Raw genomic sequence first — 20,278 nt, 5'->3', positions numbered from 1 at the left:
AAATTACATCTTTTTTTATCTCTCAAGTCCTTGCTACTAAGTTGTGAACTAGATTATCGATACACACACATATGTTAGGAGAGAGAACCGTTAATTAGAGAAGGATTACATATATGTAGAGTTTGTAACATCCACACTAAATGGATATCCAGTAACCCACATAAGACCCACATATCCACACACTACATGACTCATGACATCTAACACTCCCTCTCAAGCTTCTATCATGCCCAGCTTGTTACACAAGGACTGAAAGTGGTTAGAAGCAGCCTTAGTGAACACATCTGCAAGCTGTGTAGAAGGGGATGTAAATGGAATGGTAATCTGGCCACTTGGAACTGTGTTCCTAATAAAGTGACTATCCATCTCTATATGCTTGGTTTTTTCATGAAATACTGAGTTGCTAGCTATGTAGATTGCCGCTTGATTATCACAATACATAGGCATAGGTTCCTTTGGAGGGAACCCAAGCTTTCTCAATCATCTCACAGGCAGTGTTTGCCATAACTCTATATTGAGCATTAGCACTGGACCGTATCACAATGTTTTGTTTCTTACTTCTCCAAGTAACGAGATTTCCTCCCACAAAGGTACAGTAACCAGACGTAGATTTCCTATCTCCTTTGTCACCAGCATAGCCAGAATCTGAGTAATCGGTGACTTCAAGATGTCCATGACATTTGTAGAGTAAACCTCTGCCAGGTGCATTCTTCAAATAGGACAACAGATGTAAGGCAACTTTCCAATAAACCTCTCTAGGTTTATGCATGAATTGACTGACAAGTCCAGCAACAAACGTAATGTCAGGTCGTGTCACCGTAAGGTTCGTCTTTACCTTCCAGCATCTTTAAGTATCTTGATGACTCAGCTCACGGGTCCAGCTAGGGTCTATAGGAGCACGTTCTAGTTTGCAACCGAGCATTTCTGTTTATTGTAGCAAGTCAAGCACATGTTTCCTCTGGGACAATGCAATTCCATCTTTCTTATGTGCGATTTTAATTCCCAAGAAATATCTAGGTCGGCCTAAGTCTTTAGTTACAAAGTGTTTTTTGAGGAACTCTCTGCTCTCCTCAATACCTTAACTATCACTGTTAGTTAATAGAATATCATCTACATAGACAGCCAGAATTACGCACCTTGTGGATCATTGCCTGATAAACACTGAATGATCTGAATTGCATCTCCTGAATCCAGCTTGCTTAGCTACTTCACTGAATTTTGTGAACCACACACATGGACTTTGCTTGAGATCATATATTGCTTTACGCAGCTTGCAAACTTGAGTCTCCCCTGAGCAATATATCCTGGGGGTTGCTCCATATACACTCCCTCAGTTAAGTCTCCATGCAGAAAAGATAGAGCGACCAGCGTTGATTGACAACCAAAGAGAATAATATTCTGATGGAATTCAGACGAGCAATTAGAGAAAAAGTCTCAAAGTAATCCACATCATAAGTTTGTGTAAATCCACATGCCACAAGTCTTGCGTTGTATCTATCATTATTGCCATCAAGACAATATTTGACTGTGAATACCCATCTGCAATTGGCAATTTTGGTAATTGGGAGTGGCGGAACAAGTTCTCGGGTTCCATGAGGTTGTAATGCTGACATCTCTTCGTTCATTGCATTTTTCCACTTAGGTACACATAACGCCTCCTGAGAGTTCCTGGGTATAGAAAGTAGAAACAGATGATAAAGACAACAAAAACGTCTGGTACATAGGATGCAGTTGATCATAAGAGACAAAACGAGACAATGGATGAGCAATAGATGACTTTGTAGTGGAACGTTTACCTTTCCTCAATGCAATATGGATGTCACTATCAGGAACAACAATGGGAGAAGTTATGGTGTGGGGACCTACGTTAGAGGATGGAGGATTGGAGGGATCATCTTAGCTAGCTTGATTTTTCTTCTTCTGCCTAGAGTACAACTTTAAATTCTTGTCTGAGGGATTGATAGCAAAAGAAATAGAAGGAGATGCTGGAACAAGATCCTCAACCGGAATAGAAAGTGGCAAAGGAATATGAACATCATCTGGCGTAGGACTAAAAAAAGGAACACACTCAAAGAAGGTGACACTGAAACATAGTATTTTCACTTGAGTGGATCAAAACAATGATAACCTTTCTGAGTGCGAGAGTAATCAACAAATATACATCTGATGGAGCAAGGAGAGAGCTTGTTCAGATTGGGACAAGTATCATAGACAAAACACACACAACCAAAGACCTTCGGTGGTAGAGGGAACAATTTCTTTTGAGGAAATAGAAGACAATGGGGAACTTGATCATGAACAGAAGAAGACATTCTATTAATGAGATGGCAAGCAGTAAGTACAACATCAACCCACAGTCTTAAAAACATTCATCTGCATCATGATTGTCCGGGTAACATCCACTAGATGATGATGTTTACGCTTAGCAACATCGTTACGTTAGGAGGTTCGAGGACAAGAGGTTTGATGAAGAATGTCTTGGGATTCACAAAGAAGGGAGACATCACGTTGCACATACTCAAGAGCATTATCAGTACGAAAGACACAATGGCTCCGGAAATTGAGTTTTTATTTCATTAAAAAAAACCTTTATTACATTAGCGACTTGAGTTCTGTCTTTGATAAGATAGACCAAAGTCATACGAAAGAAGTCATCTATAAAGACCACAAAATAACGAAAACCCAAGATAGACTCAACATGACATGTACCCCAGACATCTGAATGAGCTAACTCCGTGGGAACAACACTACAATTCTCTTGACGAGGAGAATAAGAAGACCTTGTGTGTTTCGCAAGTTGATATGATTCACAATTAAAAGGACTAAAAGACGACGCAATAGGCAGAATACTCTTAAGCTTTGCAATAGACGAGTGCTCTAAACGAGAATGCCATAAATAGGAAGAATCCATAAACATGGAGGTATAAGTCGAGCCAGTAGACTGTTGGGCACTGTGGAGATGGTACAAGCCACACCTTCAGGTCCAGAACCAATCCATGCATAAGAAGATATGAAGGAAAAAAGTTACAATACATTGAAGATCTTTTGTAATTTGACTGACAGAAAGAAGATTGACAGGGAAATTTGGAACATAAAGAACATCATGAAGAGTTAAATTATTTCGAAGAGATACCACATCCTGACCATCCACATGAAAGTTTCATTGGCAACAGTAATAGAAGAAATGGAAGTAGAAGAAAATGAAGCAGAAAAGACTCGTTTTATACTAGACATATGCTTTGACGCACCTGATTTGACATCCCAGTCCTCAACAGATGTATAGTGAGCATGCATACCTGATGGAGTAGCATGAGTAGCAATGGGAGCTACAGCTTTAGCGGACTGGACCAATTTTTCATACTCAGCCCGAGAGATAGTCACAAAGTCTTTCACTTCAAGTTGTTCTTGTGACGGATCCGTAGATACAACAGCTTGTTGAGCCTACTCTGGTTTGCCAAACTTATCCAAACACTTTTCAGAGATATTGTTGGTGTGGCCACAATGGTCACACTTTCGATTCCCACGACCAACGCTATGTCCTCTCCCCGAGTGGCGACTGCCACCATGTCTACGGCCACATCCACATCCTCGTCCATAACTGACCAAGCCAGTCTGATCGGTGTGTGGAGAAGAAGCGCTGGTGGAGATCTGCAGAACACGAGAAAAGGCCGTCGACAATGATGGTATAGTGTCACCTCCAAGGATATGTCCACGTATCTGAGAGGTGATGTCGGGCTTGAGTGTAGACATGAATTTTGCCACCGCAAGTTCTTCACAATACTCCATCATCTTGGCGATGTCAGTAACAAACGGTTGGTAGACCTCCAACTCATCTAGTAGTGCTCGAAGAGAGGTATAGAGGTCTTGAACTGATTGGTCTCCTTGCTGTCGAGTGAATAGTTGTTCATAGAGTTCACATACACGTCAGATGTTTTTCTCATTGCTATAGGTACTCTTCAGTGTATCCTAAATCTTCTTTGCCGGCTTGAGCATCATCACACCACGAGAAATATTTTCCTCCATAGTTTCACAAGCTAGAAAATCACCCCACAGTTATTGGCTAACCACTCTTTGTAGGTAGCATCTTTCGCATCAAGTGGATCTTGAGTAATGTGCTTGATCTTCCGATGAGCACCGAGAAACACTTCGAACGCTTGGGCCCACAAAAGATGGTTCTTTCCATTCAACTTGATGGATGTACCACTGAGATTCCTCAGCCACGCATCATGTGAGTTTTTGGAGGAAGAGGCCATGAAGGGTAGGCAACAAGCAGGAACACACTAACATGCACTAATAGTCACGAGGGGGTCATGCACAACATAGGAGACCCTAGAGTAGCAAGAAGAAGGATTTTAGGGGGCTGATCAGCCTAAACCATGGCCCCAAACCCGACGGCCAAGGTGCTTAGGGCGTTGGTTCTGGCTGGCCAACAGTGAGGATGGGGGTGGTCGGAGGGTGGTGGGGAGGCAGTAGAAAGGGCTGGAGAGAGGAGGAGAGGTGGCGGAGATAGCTTGGTGAGGAGGATAGCGTGACGGCTGTCTTAGGGTTTTTTTTAAAAACCTACAGTACTTTCAATACCTGTAGGAGGGATGAAGTAATTAATAAAAACCCGGCCGTGGGATTACAACTATCCATATACGAGCTTTGAACATCCAGACTAAACGCATATCCAATAACCCACATAAACCCACATTCCAATACTACATAACTCATGACATGCTAACAATATATATATATATATTATATTATATTATATATATATATATGTATGTATATATATATATGTATATATATATGTATATATATATATATATATGTATATATATAGTATATATATATTATATGTATATATATATATGTGTGTATATATATATATATATATATATAATATATATAATATATATATATATATATATAATACTTTGTTCTGATAGCTAGAAGCTCCATTTCATCTTTTTTCTGAATGGGGAAATGTATATTGATAATACGTCCTAATGTCCTATGCATGTTTCTAGTTCAGAGCTTTATTTCTATTTCCCTAGTAATTTCTGTCTCCATTCTGTTCTGAATCCTTCGTTGTGATTGCAAGTGCTCAAGATACTTAAATGTTTCTAACTTTTTAGTTCTTTGGATCCCTTAGGAATTCTGAATGTATTTACTCTCTGATTCTTGTTCACTATTTTCCTAGTTCTTGTCATGAAATGTTACATTGCTGTTCTGTTTCTTATCTTAGCAGGTTTCACATAGAATTAAGGAAGGAGATAAAGTTAGTTGTACTGTTTCTGAATTGCAACCCTTAAGGGCCGAACCAGAAGATATACCTCTGGATATTGTATTTGAAGATGCTCATGTTCTAGTTGTAAATAAACCTGCACACATGGTAATTCATTATCTTTATTATCCCATTTCTGGAGTATCTATATTAACCTTTCTCCACGAGGAGATAATCGACTGGCTTTGCCCCATAAGTTGGTCTATGATGATATCTATTGTACTTGTAGTCAGGTTATATTAAGTTTAGTTTTTATTTTCAATTTGGACAAAAATTATGCAAGACATTTTTGCTAACAAAAAATTTATTGTAATATATATTAGATATTATGTATTTGAAAGGTTAGAAATACTTTCATTTCGGATAATTCTGTGGTTGGGGTTTATCTCTGTTCAGACGGAATTTTCTAAAAACTATATATATAACATACATATGTACATGCATACATACATAACATCAAGAAATAAATAAACAAACTGAGACATAGATAGTAGATGTCTTTTGAATGATAAAAGCTAGTAATTATTCTAAAAAACAAGATGTATTTCATTTATATGTTCTTTATTTACATTAAATTTCCTACTTCTTAAATGAGCTTGTCTGCATGTAGCTCTATTCTCCTTTTGACTTACTCGCTTTATTTCCTCTTTGTATATTTTTCTTAGTTCTTGAAAGAGCTTTTTAGCAAATAAGTCATGCTATTTCATAATGACAGGATACTCTCTGTTATACTCTCAATGGGAAAACCATTGTGAATGTATCCATCTAAGTTTTTTCACCTGGTAACTTCAGCTTTCTTATAAGAACATCTTCTAAAATAAATCCTTAAGGTCCTTATATTAGCTTCCCATATTGTTTAAGGGAACACATGATGGCTTTATTGTAGGCTTAGGGAGGGTTATTGGTTGGGACAAATTGGGGCCAAGTGGGAAAATTGTTCCAATGGAACAATTTTATCCCTTTGGGATGTTTTGAGTGGGGTAAAGTGAGATAAGTGGGATAATGAGACAATTTGAGCATTTGATTTGACAATTCATGTGGGATAATTGATGATGTGACACCTTATTAAAATATAATTTTATCTATTAATTACTTCTAAATTAACTTATCCAATTGGTTTAGTATATTATTTAGTATATCATTATAATATAAACATTATTTTACTTTAAATTAAAATATAATATGTTGTACTATAATTACTAATTAATAATATAAACATTATTTTACTTTAAATTAAAATATAATATGTTGTACTATAATTACTAATTAATATTATTATTTATTATATTATATTGTATTATATTATATTAGCATGCTATACTATATAATAATTAATATAATATAAGATCATTATATTTAATATAATATTTTAATAATATGATATTTAATATAATATAATATGATCACATGAAATGACTTATATTATATTATATTTTATAATTAAATGTAATATACTAACATATTTATTAATTTTAATATGTTATTATATTATACTATATTATTATATTGGTTTAATATAATACACTATAATATAATTGCTACAATAAAATATCAACTACAATTAATATAATATATTATATTAGTATAATATATTATATTATTTCAAACTATAGTATTATATTATATTATATCATAATATATATAAATGTTATTATATTATACTATATTATTATATTGGTTTAATATAATACACTATAATATAATTGCTACAATAAAATATCAACTACAATTAATATAATATATTATATAATAATATATGTTATTAAAATATTATATGATATTATAGTAAATATGTTGTACTATTATATAATATAGTATGTGATATTGCATAATAATATATAATAAATATCATAAAATAAATTATACATATAAATTAAACTATAATAATATTTTATTTTATTACATGATAACATAATATAATATATTGAATATATTATTACTTTATATTTTATTAATCATTCATATATTTATAATATAATTAGCATGTATTAGTTAAGTAATATAAAAAGGTTTGAAAATTATCCCAATTGTCTTCAAATTGGAACAAAATTGTTCCAAAGTGGAACAAAATTGTTCCAATATGGAGGATGGGGTAAATTTTTACTATTGGGATAAAATTTTTGTATATAAGTGGGATAATTTTTTCCCAAGTGGTGAAATTGTCTCACTAGTGTTCCAAAAAACCAATAACACAAAAAGGTCATATCCTTGTTCCATTGTCCCAATGAATAACACTATGAAATAGAATCCCTAAAATTATCCCATTATCCCCTCAAATGTCCCAATGAATAACCCCCCTTAGTTCAAAGCTTGATTCATTGAGTATTAATGTTATTGCTATGTTGAAATGACTTCTGATTATTACCTGTTACCTCGTAAGATAAGTCTACTTGATCATAACCAATAACACATTTTTATTAGGATAGAAGGCTAATTCACGATCCTCCATTGTCCTTTCTTGACTTGTGTCATCTCTAACATCTAGGTATTGTCACATTGTTTTAATTTGGATTGCAGCAATCTAGGCATTTGTCTACTATATCTGTATCAATTTGGGTTCAGCTTATCTTTTTAATAAGAGAGAAAACCAATTCATGATCCTTTATCATCATCCTTTCTTGACACATTGCTGAGGATCCAGTCATTACTTTAAACCAATGTCTGCAGAAGTATGGCCTCATAATAGTGTTCACTTGACTCCTGCAGTTACTTTCAAGAAAAGTTCAATTTCATCTTACTTTATGACAAACAAGTCATTTCATCATAATAATTCAGTACTACCTTTTCTTCTTCGAATGAGAACCTATCATCCATTCAGCTAAGATCCACCGAACAATTAGTAGTACTGATTGAACACAGTTGTATCGCATCAACTGTGCATAGGAAATTAGAAAATTTAATTGTTTTGGAAGAACTTCAAACATGTTACAATTGGATGTTAGATATAGCACCACCCACTCCGACTTTGTAGGAAGCAAATTAATCATTAGAAGACTAATGTGTCGATTGATGTCCCTGGAATGGATATAGTGCAACTTTATTTTATATTTTATTGACCTCTCTGTCTTTGTTGAATCAGTTGTGGAATGAGTACGTACATTTATTAAGAATCAGTCCTTATGCATTTGTTTTGGTATTATCTCTAATAAGAGCTTCAGCATGAGGATCAGCAGGTTCTGGTAGATTATTCAGTACTTTTTCATAGTCAGCAGTCCTTATGCAATTTTTTGGTCTAATGATGTTTTTCCCGTCTGCTTACCATTTTATCACTAAATTACTTATTCTTGTGATTTCAAGGTTGTTCACCCAGCACCTGGAAATGCTAATGGCACATTAGTAAATGCCGTACTTAATCATTGTAGGCTTCCAACTGCTGCATGCACGGACAACAAAAGGTGCATAGAAAGTGAGGAATGTATTGACTCTTCTGATAATGAGATTGAAGATTTCCCCATTGATCAGTCGATCGAAGAGTTCAGTTCAGACAACAATGACGCCCTTGTGCGCCCTGGGATAGTACACAGGCTAGACAAGGGTACAAGTGGATTACTTGTTATAGCAAAGGTGACTTCTCCACTTATCTTTTAACCATTCATTTCTAACATCAGGTTCTTGGATTCTCTTTTGGGACCTTGTATCTTATACATTAGCCGTCTTTTATAGTTGTACATTTGTGGGAAACACATTATCATTATAAGTTTAAATTTCTCGAAACCTCAAGTTTTTATCTAATTTCAGATTCATTCTGTATATTTTTGAATTGATAAGTAAGCAACAAATGTTTTTTTAATGTATTTAATGAAGCAAGTTGATCATAGTGTTTATAATGTATATAATGTATTTGAGGAGGGAAAAAGATTTTTTTTACCTCACCATGTTTTTGGGAAGACATGTCTCTGTCATTTTCTTATCTAGCACATTATCCATGGTAAGAAATATCTCATACATATTTCGTTTATCCCTGCACAAACATCTTTGATATTGTCCAAGTCGTGTTTTTCTTTTTTTATTTGCACTGATTTGATTCATAATGTGAGTCTCAAAAGAATTAATTACATTGGTTTTCCTCAATAACAGGATGAACATTCTCATTCCCATTTAGCGGAACAGTTTAAGAATCATATCATCCATCGTGTGTACATCAGTCTTACTTCTGGAGTTCCTCGTCCTGATTCTGGACGTATTGAGGTTCCAATTGCTCGTGATTCGAGTAATCGGATTCGCATGGCTGCTGTTCCTGGGCTGAAGAACAGTAAACATGCTCGCTATGCTGCTAGTAGGTGATTCATTCTTTGTATTGTTTCTTTTAGTGCATATTTTCAACTTGTAGCATAATGCGTGTAATTCAACAAGAGTTTATTCCTACTTTGTCAATCCAACTTTTGCCACTTAGAGTTGAAGGTTAGAAAAACGTGTGAAAGAATCAATTTGTTGTCTGTAAAAAGTTATAAAGTTCTCTTGGATGCAGAGAAAAGAAGCAGTCAAAAACAAGTAGGGCCAAGTGTTATACTGAAAGTCTGAAACCACTAATACCTTGCTTAGTGGTAAAAGGGGAGTGGTTTTGCTTATGAAAATCCCAGGTTTGGTTCTAGTTATAGCCTTGATCCAGGGAAAATAATCATTTTTGTAAGTCTGCAAATAAATAAACTTCCAAATTAAATTATAGTTATTTTAGCATTATCGTTGGTATATTTTAATAAGACTTAATAGGAAAATAGCATTCTTGTTAAAATATACAATTTTGAAACATCTCTGGGCTCTTCCTGAAGTAATTATGGAAATGGAGATTAATGTGTCCTCTTTTATGGATTGTTTTCCTTTTGAATAGGTGGCTATCATATGTACCCTCTGGTCACCTGTACACCTTTTTGAATAGGTGGCTATCATATTAAGTATGATGTTGGACCCTTATCATAATTTCAGGGCTTAATTCTAGTATTTTGGACAAGAATCATTGGAATGTGTAAACCTACAGACCTCTCTATAGGTTTCTTCCCTTTTATATTTGTGTCTAGGCTAGTGTTGATCGTTGGTGGTGAGACCGTGACAGATACTAGTGACTTGGATAGGGGTGTCAACCGTGGTCCAATTATTTCATACCCTGTTGGAATCTGATACGGGTCCCTCGAATTTTGTACAATAGGTTAGCAGATAGGGTGTCTACCGAAACGTATCTTTTTATACCGTAAGTTCTATCTTACTTACTCATCCCTTACCATCCCAAGACAATTTGTTTATGACTATCTAGGAATGCATAGGGACATTTACTTTTGAAGAATTAGATGAAATTAGGCTAAAAGGCCAATTTGGTTCCCGTACTAGGCCTCATACTTAAATTGATCCCCACGTTTTTTCTCTCAACTTAGTCCTTGTATTCTACCTCAGTTACGAACTAAGTCCTTTTCTAACTTCCGTTAAAATTTGGGTGTTAGTTTTTTGCTTATGACCATATTACCGTCAGGCTTCATATTCCAATTGATCCTCATACTTTTCTCAATTTCATCCCTGTACTACTCTTCAGAAGTTATATGAAGTTCAAAATTACTGAAATTAATGAAGGGGAATTGTATCAATCTAGACGAACTATTTAGCACTATCCAAGAGAACTGCAGACTTCACATGTAAATATTTTGCATATATAGTGTGTGCTTGTAAAAGCTCTGTACTAGTGGCCATTTGTGAAAAATTGTCCTAAGACCCCGATGAATTCTCGTCCATATCTTTGTTAAACTTTATTTCTCAAATATTTTGTAGAAATCTAGCTCTATCTAATAATTACCATTTTGTTAATGAAATTCCAATATTAATTATTAAATTTGTAGAAACCCTCTAGCTCTAACCAGTTAGACTAGTAAATTGTAGAACAAAGTAAAAATGTATAAGTAATTCCAATATAAATTAAGAACTAGCATCTCAATATGAAAGCTAAAAGAGGCTTGGAATATGGCATGAGCTGGTGAGCATAATCAGTGATGATAAATGATTCCCGCAGAAGCATTGCAATCCATTATAGTAAAGAAAACAGAAAACATTACAAAACAAATTATTACTCATAAAATAACAAAATTAGAACCAAAATATTACTTGTAGAAGAAGGCGTCCACATCAAGTACTCAGACAAAAGAAAATAAAAATTATAACTTATTTTCTAAGATTATGTCCACCATTGCATCTTAAAAGAAATCCCTAACCTTCATATGCTCAAACCTTCTAAATTATGTGTTTTGTTGATTTCCTCTCATATCAGTAATTTTTAAACAGTTTTGGCCCTCCATTTGAATATCTGCATACTACTTGTGCCTCTTGGTGGTGGCATGTTTTACAAAGCAGTGTGAGTTATCGGTGACAGTGGTACTCTCTGTAGCCCAATCTGAGGTCTTGATAGAGGCCGTCTAGTCATCGGGTTGAAGATATCCCCATTATAAAGACCATAACCCCATGACACATTTTGCTTGTCTTTTCCTTTGCCTTTGTGACTTATTGCAACTTCTCTTTGAGGCGGTCTTGCTTCAGTGGATGTCACAACTCCTTGTGATGACCTTTTGACTTATAGGAGGATGAAATTATCACAAAATCACTAATTAATCTTTAAAAAGATGCTCGAAATAGTAGAATTTATATCGCTTACCGGCATTGTTTTAAATATCGGCCGATAAATCCATACTATCGGCGATTTATCGGTTTTGGGGGCCTTTTGCTATGATAAGTTCGATTCTAAATCGGTTATCAATTTTGGATGTTTATCGCCGATAATGCGGCGATAAAGTGAGTTATCGACCGATATTGTCGGCCCAAAAATCGGAATTATTGGCCTTTTGCTTGAGTTTTAATTTCGAGCAACGAGCACGTATTCAATGCACTTTACACTCGACCCGACCTGGGTTTCTACCATTGGTTAGTGATGCTAAACATAATTATTTACATTTTGGTATGTTCATAGTTCATTAGGTATGGTTAGATTACATTTTAGAATACTATATTATGTATATCACCATCTGATAATATCACTCTGATAAATACTACTTATCCCTGATATATCCTCGATATTTGCTATCCGATATAAATTTTGACTGTCCGATAAATCCCCGATAACCAATATATAAAGCCTTGCTTACCGACAACTTTGGCCTCATTTTAGTTGAGGTGCTACTTTCTTCCATCAGAATGTTCCTCTTTTTGCTATGATTTTTTCTCATCCGACTTGCAATTTTCGACTTCCTTGTGTTAGTCGACTGCCACTTGTTTCATTGCTTCCATCATGTGTTAGTTGACTAGCATTCATTCCATATTCATTTTCTTGACTTTCTTCATTTCCTTGCCCTCGACATCCCTTATTCCCATTTTTTTTTACTTCATTTTCATTTACCTCTGTATTGCTAGAGCTCTGAAAATCATTATTAAAAAAAATAGTATTAGTGATCTATTATTATCACAAATCTAATACTATTATAAAAGTGTGTTGGTATGTTAAAACATTTCTTCCAAAAATGCCCTCCAAACCACATATAAGCATCCATAAAACACATACTTGCATACATATAAACACATACATATACATACATACATTTTTAATAATGGCATAAGTCTCCTATTAATTGTCCACTAATATTAACTTCTATTTTTTGTAACCCCTCCACTAATCTAATATTAATGTTATCATAAAAAAATTGCATACATATAAACACATACATATACATGCATACATTCTTAATAATGACATAACTCTCCTATTAATTGTCCACTAATATTAACTTCTATTTTTTATAACCCCTCCACTAATCCAATATTAATGTTATCATAAAAAAATTTAAGATTGTAAGTTGTATTTGATATAATAGCTGAGAATCGAATGCACACACATATGACAAACTAATAATATACGTTTCAATTTGCAAACAAAGTGTCAACTTAAAATGCTTACATGCATACAATCTTAATAATGATATAACTCTCCTATTAATTATCCACTAATATTAGCTTATATTTTTTGTAACCCCTCCACTTAAAACGCACATATGACAAACTAATAATAAATGTTTCTATTTGCAAACAAAGTGTCAACTTAAAATGTCATTAGTGCATGCATTCGTGCATACTTGAAATGAGAGTTACATTTTTAATTGTAGTTTTTATTTAAGTGGCAATTACATTTGACTGTTACGAAATCCAAAGAGCCTGTTTTTTTATTTATTATAATAGCCCTTACTTGATTTAAATTTAGATTTACTCATTTGATGATTTAGATTTACACTCATCTTTTACAACCCTAACATCATCCTATACTCACCCCATGGCTTTACTATGATATTTGGATGATACAAGCTCGCCAGTGAAAACATTATCCCTTCAGAAGAGAGAACGGCAAAGTTGGGTTGAAGACGATTGAAGTTGTGCTGAGGAAGTACTGAGCTTTACTCGGATTATACTTTATACTGATGTGATTGTTAGACTGATGACTATATGCGGATTGAGGATACGATTGATACAAGGAAATGTGGAGAATTCGGATTGAGGCTAAAGTTTGAGGTCTAATTTGGGAGGGTTTTAATGAACTTTTTTTTCTATTTCTATAATTATTACTATGTACTTAATTGTGATTTCAGAGAAATATTGTATTATCCATGAACTTAGTAGATATATTTTTTGTAGCATGTTACTAATTATATGATAATAGAAGAGAGAGAAGGTGAAAGTGAGAATTTTATTTTGTTATAATGAATTAGCAAAAAGAAAGATAATTAATATGAACTAGAATAGCTGACACACTTAACATAAAAGTAATGAATAAATTTGGAATTTTTGTCTTTTGGGTAAATTTTTTTATATAATAAGTATATTATAACCTCCCTAATGTTGAAACTATATTCTAAATTTGCACATAAAACTACCAGTAGTTATTAAATATCATTCATTATCTTAAATTATAAAGTAAATAGAACTGTCTTTTAAGATTAAAAAAAATTGTATCTTTAGGGTATTTCATGATTTGCCAATGTTCACAAAATAACCCTGAATTTTTTCACAAACAACCATGGATCTTCATAATTTTCACAAAAACCATTGAAATTTCATATATTTATAGAAAAATACTGAAACTTCATAATTTTTTACAGATAAACCCCTATATAGTTCATAACTTAAATCTTAAGAAGATTGAAAGAAGTATATGATCTAAATTATAAGAAAATTACAAATAAGTCCTCAAATGTTGTTATAATTACATTCAAAATAAAACTCTTCCATTAATTAAATAATGAATTATGTAAAGTATTAGAACATAAAACAAATATGTCCACGTGCGACGCACGTGCACTATACTAGTAAATAAAGAAGTGCTTATGAACAATAAATACTAACTTTCTTCTTAGGCCTAGGATTCACAGCAATGAGAGGCTTTTTGCATTGTCTTCTATTATGACCTCTCTCCTGATAATTGCTACCTGTCATATGACCCTTCCCTTCCTTGATATTTAAATAAAAAACAACTGAACAAATCTAAATAAACAAAGAACTAGAAATTAAGGGCACTCCAATGCAATTAAGCATTTCAGATTCAGAAACACTACACGCATTGTATCAGGCGACTTGAAACACTTTTTCAGCATGTGAAACAATAATTTCAGGTCACTTGGAACAGTTTTTCAGCCGTCTCCTGAAACAGTGTTTAGACATCAGGTGACCTGAAATAGTGATTTCAGGTCTGAAAAAACTGCTTCAGGTGATATGAAACAGTTTGAAACACTATTGACCTGTTTTCAGGTGAACACTGTTTCAGATGACCTGAAAACTGTTTCAGCACCTGAAATTTGATTTCGGGTCTGGAACGCTGCTTCAGGTCACCTTAAAAATAGTTTTAATACCTGAAATCACTGTTTCAGGTTTTGAAACATTATTATGCTCCCTGAAACAGTGTTTTAGAGCTCGAAACAGTATTTCAGGCATCAGAAACTGTATTTCAAGACTGTTTCAGGCCACCTGAAACACTACAGTAGTGTTCCAAGTCACCTTAAACACTATTTTGGTATCAAGCACTCATTTTACTCTTTTATATACTTGAAATACATTAATATGATCTTAATACTTTATAGTTATAATTAAATGTGATTGAGTTATAACTAGTCGCAATTCGGTAGTTCTGCAGAGCATCAAGAAATTCTGCCTTACTTGCAAATCTTTCTCCACGTAAAAATTGAACATTGTGCAGGTCAGTGTTAGGATTAAATTTGGGCCATTTCTTTTTCCTAACAATTTCTCCCTCTTCTTCACTTGATCCATCAGTTACAGGGTTATCAGAATCATCATACTCACTATGGTGACCATCAAGTTGTAGTTGAAAATCTTGCATTATGTTCATAGTTGGACCATGGACCTCATTGGGGTTTTCACTTGGTGTACCGTCAATTGTTCCTAGCATATTTCCCTCACTATTTCCGTTATTTTTCTTCTTAAACTCCCTTGCATTCCTCCTAACTTCTACCACCTCATCATCATCATATTCAATGACATCATCTATGATGCACGGATACGGATACGGGATACGGATACGACACGGACACGGATACGGGATACGGCAAAATTCAAAAAAATAAGATACGGGGATACGGCAAGGAATTTTTTTAATTAATTATATATATAAAATTTATAAAATTCAACTAATATATGAATAACACGCACTGAGAAAACTAGTCTAAATTGTAAAGGTGCTAAACACACACTAAGAATTTTTGAACAGATCCACTGTCCCGGGCCAATCAAGAAAAGACATGTAGATAGGTAGGGCCCGCACATGTTGGCTGTTTCCTCTTTTGGCCACAGGACAAATTAAGACAACAGGTCAGAAAATCCCCTCAATCTCCTCACTGTCGTATCCCATGGCCACAGGAAAAATTAAGACAACAGCTCAATATGAGCTGGATGATCGTTCCCTAGGCACGCCACATGGCCTTGCTGTCGTAGGGGCCCACTTCCCCTCAATCTCCTCTCTGTATCCCATCAACGCAACCCCATCATCACTCATAACCCAAAATCACCATTCATCCACCGTCCACCTCACAATCAACGGCCAGATCATCACAAAACCCTTCTCTCCAATACTCCTCTTATCCATAAATCCCCCTTCTCTCTCACCAGCTCACTGAAACCCTTAAAAAAAGCCAGAAATGTTGAAAGAGGTGAGCGTGGAGGCGGCAGCCCAGGAACCGCCGGCAGCGTAAGCCGATACACCGATCTCGACCGCGCGCGTCGTTGCTGGACTTCGGCCGAGACTCCTCCTCTCTAGGTCTTCTACAGAGCGCTCGATCACGGATTCATTCGCCACTCTCCACTCTTTCTCTGTCACAGTCGCCACCGTCATCGGGTACAAGCATCAGTTTGCTACCAATATCTGCGGTGGCGTCAGCGTTCTTGGAATCGCGTGGTCTTTCGGCGGCATGATCTTCATCCTTGTTCACTGCACCGCCGGAATCTCAGGTCCATAGAGTATAAAATTATAAGCTTAGACTTTAATACCGAAGGCAATTGCATCGAATTGGCGAATCTGCGCCGTGTCCAGCTCGCTGTTGACCGTGTCCGGCCAACTTTGACCGTTGACCCGTGTCGGACACCGTTTGACCGTGCCCGACACGTGTCGTGCACGTGTCGTGCACGAATCCGTGTCCGATTCGTGTCGGACACGGATTCGTGGGCCCTTTTGGCGAATCCGTGCTTCATAGGACATCATTATCATCACTATCATTACCGTAATCAATTTATTCATATTCCTCATATCCTTCTCCTTCATAATCTTCATCCTCACTATCATGGTAATCATCATTATTGTGTTTAATGCAAACCCCATGAAAATAAATCGTCATTAGGAATTTGATTAGTTTCCAAATTATCAACATTGGTACATCCATGGCCTATATATACAATTAATAATATATAAATATTATACTAAATATATTATATATATATATGTATATTATATATATATATATATTCCTTTCAGACTTTGGCCTATTTTTCTAAGGCATTTATACTACACATCTTCATCATTAGCCAAGGTTTTAAATATCGGAGGATGTCGGCGTTCATGTCGGTATGCGTGAAAAATACCATGTCGGATAGCGAAAATCTGGGGGGAACATGGACTAAATATTGGATTGTCATATTGGGTGGTGCGCATTATGTTATAATATCACTCCTAAAATATCATTAAGTATTCCTAAATTTAAAATATAGCATTACTTTATTAAATTTTCTAGCAGGCGGCAACTGGCCGATGCTGGATTTCTAACATCGCAGCAGAGGCCAGTGCCGACCGACCAAGATTATAAGCTAGGAGGCTAAGACTACCGGCGCACAAGATATAGTAGGGAGGCAGTACCGGGGCTCTTTTTTTTTGTCTGCTTGTGGTCCTTCGGATGAGTCACCGACCATCCTTTTTGCTTTATCCCGAAGACGGGATACCCTGCCGTCCTCGGGTTTGGTTGGGGTTCGGATTTCGGGGCACAACAGGAGATGGACGACGGGGGTCTGAGATGGAGGTGGGGGAATGTCATCGTCGTTCACAAAAAGAGTGATAGGTTCCCAAATCCGCTGTAGCCCTAATTTTTCTCTTTTCTTTCTATCAGGTTCATAAGGAACCCTTAAACATGAGAACGGGTCAAACGAGTTTGGATTTTAATTACTAAACCCAAACCCGATAATAAAAAACAGATCTAAAAAAAGGATCATATCGATCGATTTTTTAAGGCTAAAAAATCGGTCGATATGTCCGATATGACCCTGATATTTTTGATTTGGCCCTAAAACCGACATATAAGTTGAAAACGCCCATGTCGTGTCACTCAAGCCCTCACACCGATACGTCGGCTAACATGTCGAACATGTCGGCCCACATTTAAAACCTTGATCATTAACAATTAATTGGAATGAAGTACAAAACAAAATTCCAAGGTATCGATACCAGAGATTTTCTCTGTCCTTGTGTCCTAGACTAAGAACCACCAAACTCATGACTTTGTCATGTGTTAACTTAGAAGCTTTTAAACCCTCAAAATCTGTAACACCTCCATCGTAATAATGTGAAACCATATGTAATCCAAATGAACACTTATGATGAAATTTTATAGTTACATATTTGGACATAACCATGAAAACACAACAATAAGTAATAAACAATAAATAAGGACTAAACTAAAAATAGACATTGATAATTTCTCCTTATTATAATCATGCTAGTGGGCATGATTTTTCAATAAGTTTCTCATGGGCTAATAAATTATAAGTTAAGGAGAAATTCTTTTCAAAAATCTGTGCACTATATACTTGCTATCTTTATATTACAAAGGACCGCAAAAAAAAAAGAACAAAATAAAAAAGAAAGAAAAACGTAATATCTAGTTAATCTAGTAAGAGGTTTGATCTCTGATGCTCAAATTTTTAAAAATATATTGTTCATATTCTTTTATTCCTCATTTTTATATGTGCAATTAAGTATGAGTATTCTCTAATCGAATAAATTTTTTTATAGCGTATAGGATAAGCTCTAACACTATAACATAGGAGTTTCTGAAAGTTTCTCGATAAAAATTTATAGAACATATAGTAAACCTTAATACTAGAAAAATTGGTTCCTATTATCAAATTTACACTGAATACAATAAATCTTAACAAAGCAATAAATAATAATTTTTTACAGAATATGATAAAGCCTAATACTATAACATAGAGGTAACAAAAAAAATCATCAAGGGCGAATACCTATCACAATTCACATTGTCAAGATTTAAGCTTGTCGTTGATCATTTGGTTGTTTCGACTTCTTCTGATTCCATAATTAATCAGGGTTACTCATTTTGGAGTCAGGGAGGAAATTTTTTTGTGTGGTGTTTTTCGTTTGACGGGAGAAGAATGAGCAATCGTTCTTTTTCCCCCTTTCGTATACGGATATCTATTTGTTAGGTTTAAGGGTAGTATTGTCCCTTTTTTTAACAGAGATTTTAATGGAGGGTTAAAAAAGGTTAATACAAAGACTAACTTGAGGAAAAAAAAGTGCATGGATTAATTTGAATATGAGGCCCTTGTTCAAGGATCAAATTGGTCTTTTAGCCATGAAATTAATGCATATCAACGTAAAAATTTTATCGTCTCGATTTTCGAAGAGCATATTTCGGGACATTGAGAAATGTGAAATACTAATATGAAACCAGTAAGTTGTAAGGTTAGGTTTCTGATGTGTCGTTGGTTTCTTCATATGTCTGGATCAGCATGAGGATCGTAAAATTTTGCTAGATGTGCCATAGATCTCATAGTCGGCAACAGCTAGAATTAAATAGTTGCCAACACTAGTTTCAGCACATATAAGAAATTAAGAATTTAAACTCCAGGGTTGGACAAACTTGCATGCTCATTCTTTAGATATCATAAGCTGAAACCCGATCTATCGTATGTAAGTGACATCAGAATTCTACATGTGACTTTATTTAAGTTCTCCTTATCCTTGAAGATAATGTTTGTAGCATATACTCGTATAAGGACTTTAAAAAAAAGTCTTATTTGTGACGATTTCCTAGAAGGGACTTTTGAGTGCGAATTGAAGCGAAGATGGAGGTTCCGACCTAAGTCTCTTCTTCCTCAGATTGGTCTCAAAGTGGTTCAATCGAAAATAATGCCTTAACTGGTTGTGTCCGCTTAACCCAAGTACAGTCAATATCTTAAATTAAATTAAACATTGACCGAATATAATGAAAATAAAGTAAAATCCCTTGGGAAAAAAATGTTAGATTCAAACCCTAAGAAAAGATGGGAAAGGAAATAAAAAGATAGAAGAAAAAAAGAATAACTGGAATATCTAAATCTTGTCTCCTTGTCCTGTTTCGGATCCCACCATATACAGCCTTGCAGTCTATATCTTGAAATGTTAATGCATTAGAATCAAGGCGGAGAGATGAGAGATTTCTAGGCTTTATTAAACCAGTTCGTGTTCAATAATCTCACTTTGCACCGAAGTAGAAAATCTTT

The 20,278-nt window shown here is 34.9% G+C and overlaps 1 protein-coding gene across 1 annotated transcript in view; it reads left to right on the top strand.

Annotated features, from left to right (window-relative positions):
• The window catches only part of LOC109848854 (RNA pseudouridine synthase 2, chloroplastic), a 43,770-nt gene that overhangs the window by 9,659 nt on the left and 13,833 nt on the right, over window positions 1-20,278 (top strand). Inside the window, 3 exon segments of the mRNA XM_020418561.1 lie at window positions 5,237-5,380; window positions 8,570-8,836; window positions 9,350-9,552. Coding sequence (XP_020274150.1) covers window positions 5,237-5,380; window positions 8,570-8,836; window positions 9,350-9,552 — 614 coding nt within the window.

Source organism: Asparagus officinalis, chromosome 7 (genome assembly GCF_001876935.1).
Source record: "Asparagus officinalis chromosome 7, Aspof.V1, whole genome shotgun sequence".
NCBI lineage: Eukaryota > Viridiplantae > Streptophyta > Magnoliopsida > Asparagales > Asparagaceae > Asparagus > Asparagus officinalis.
This window is presented reverse-complemented; position numbering and strand designations above follow the sequence as displayed.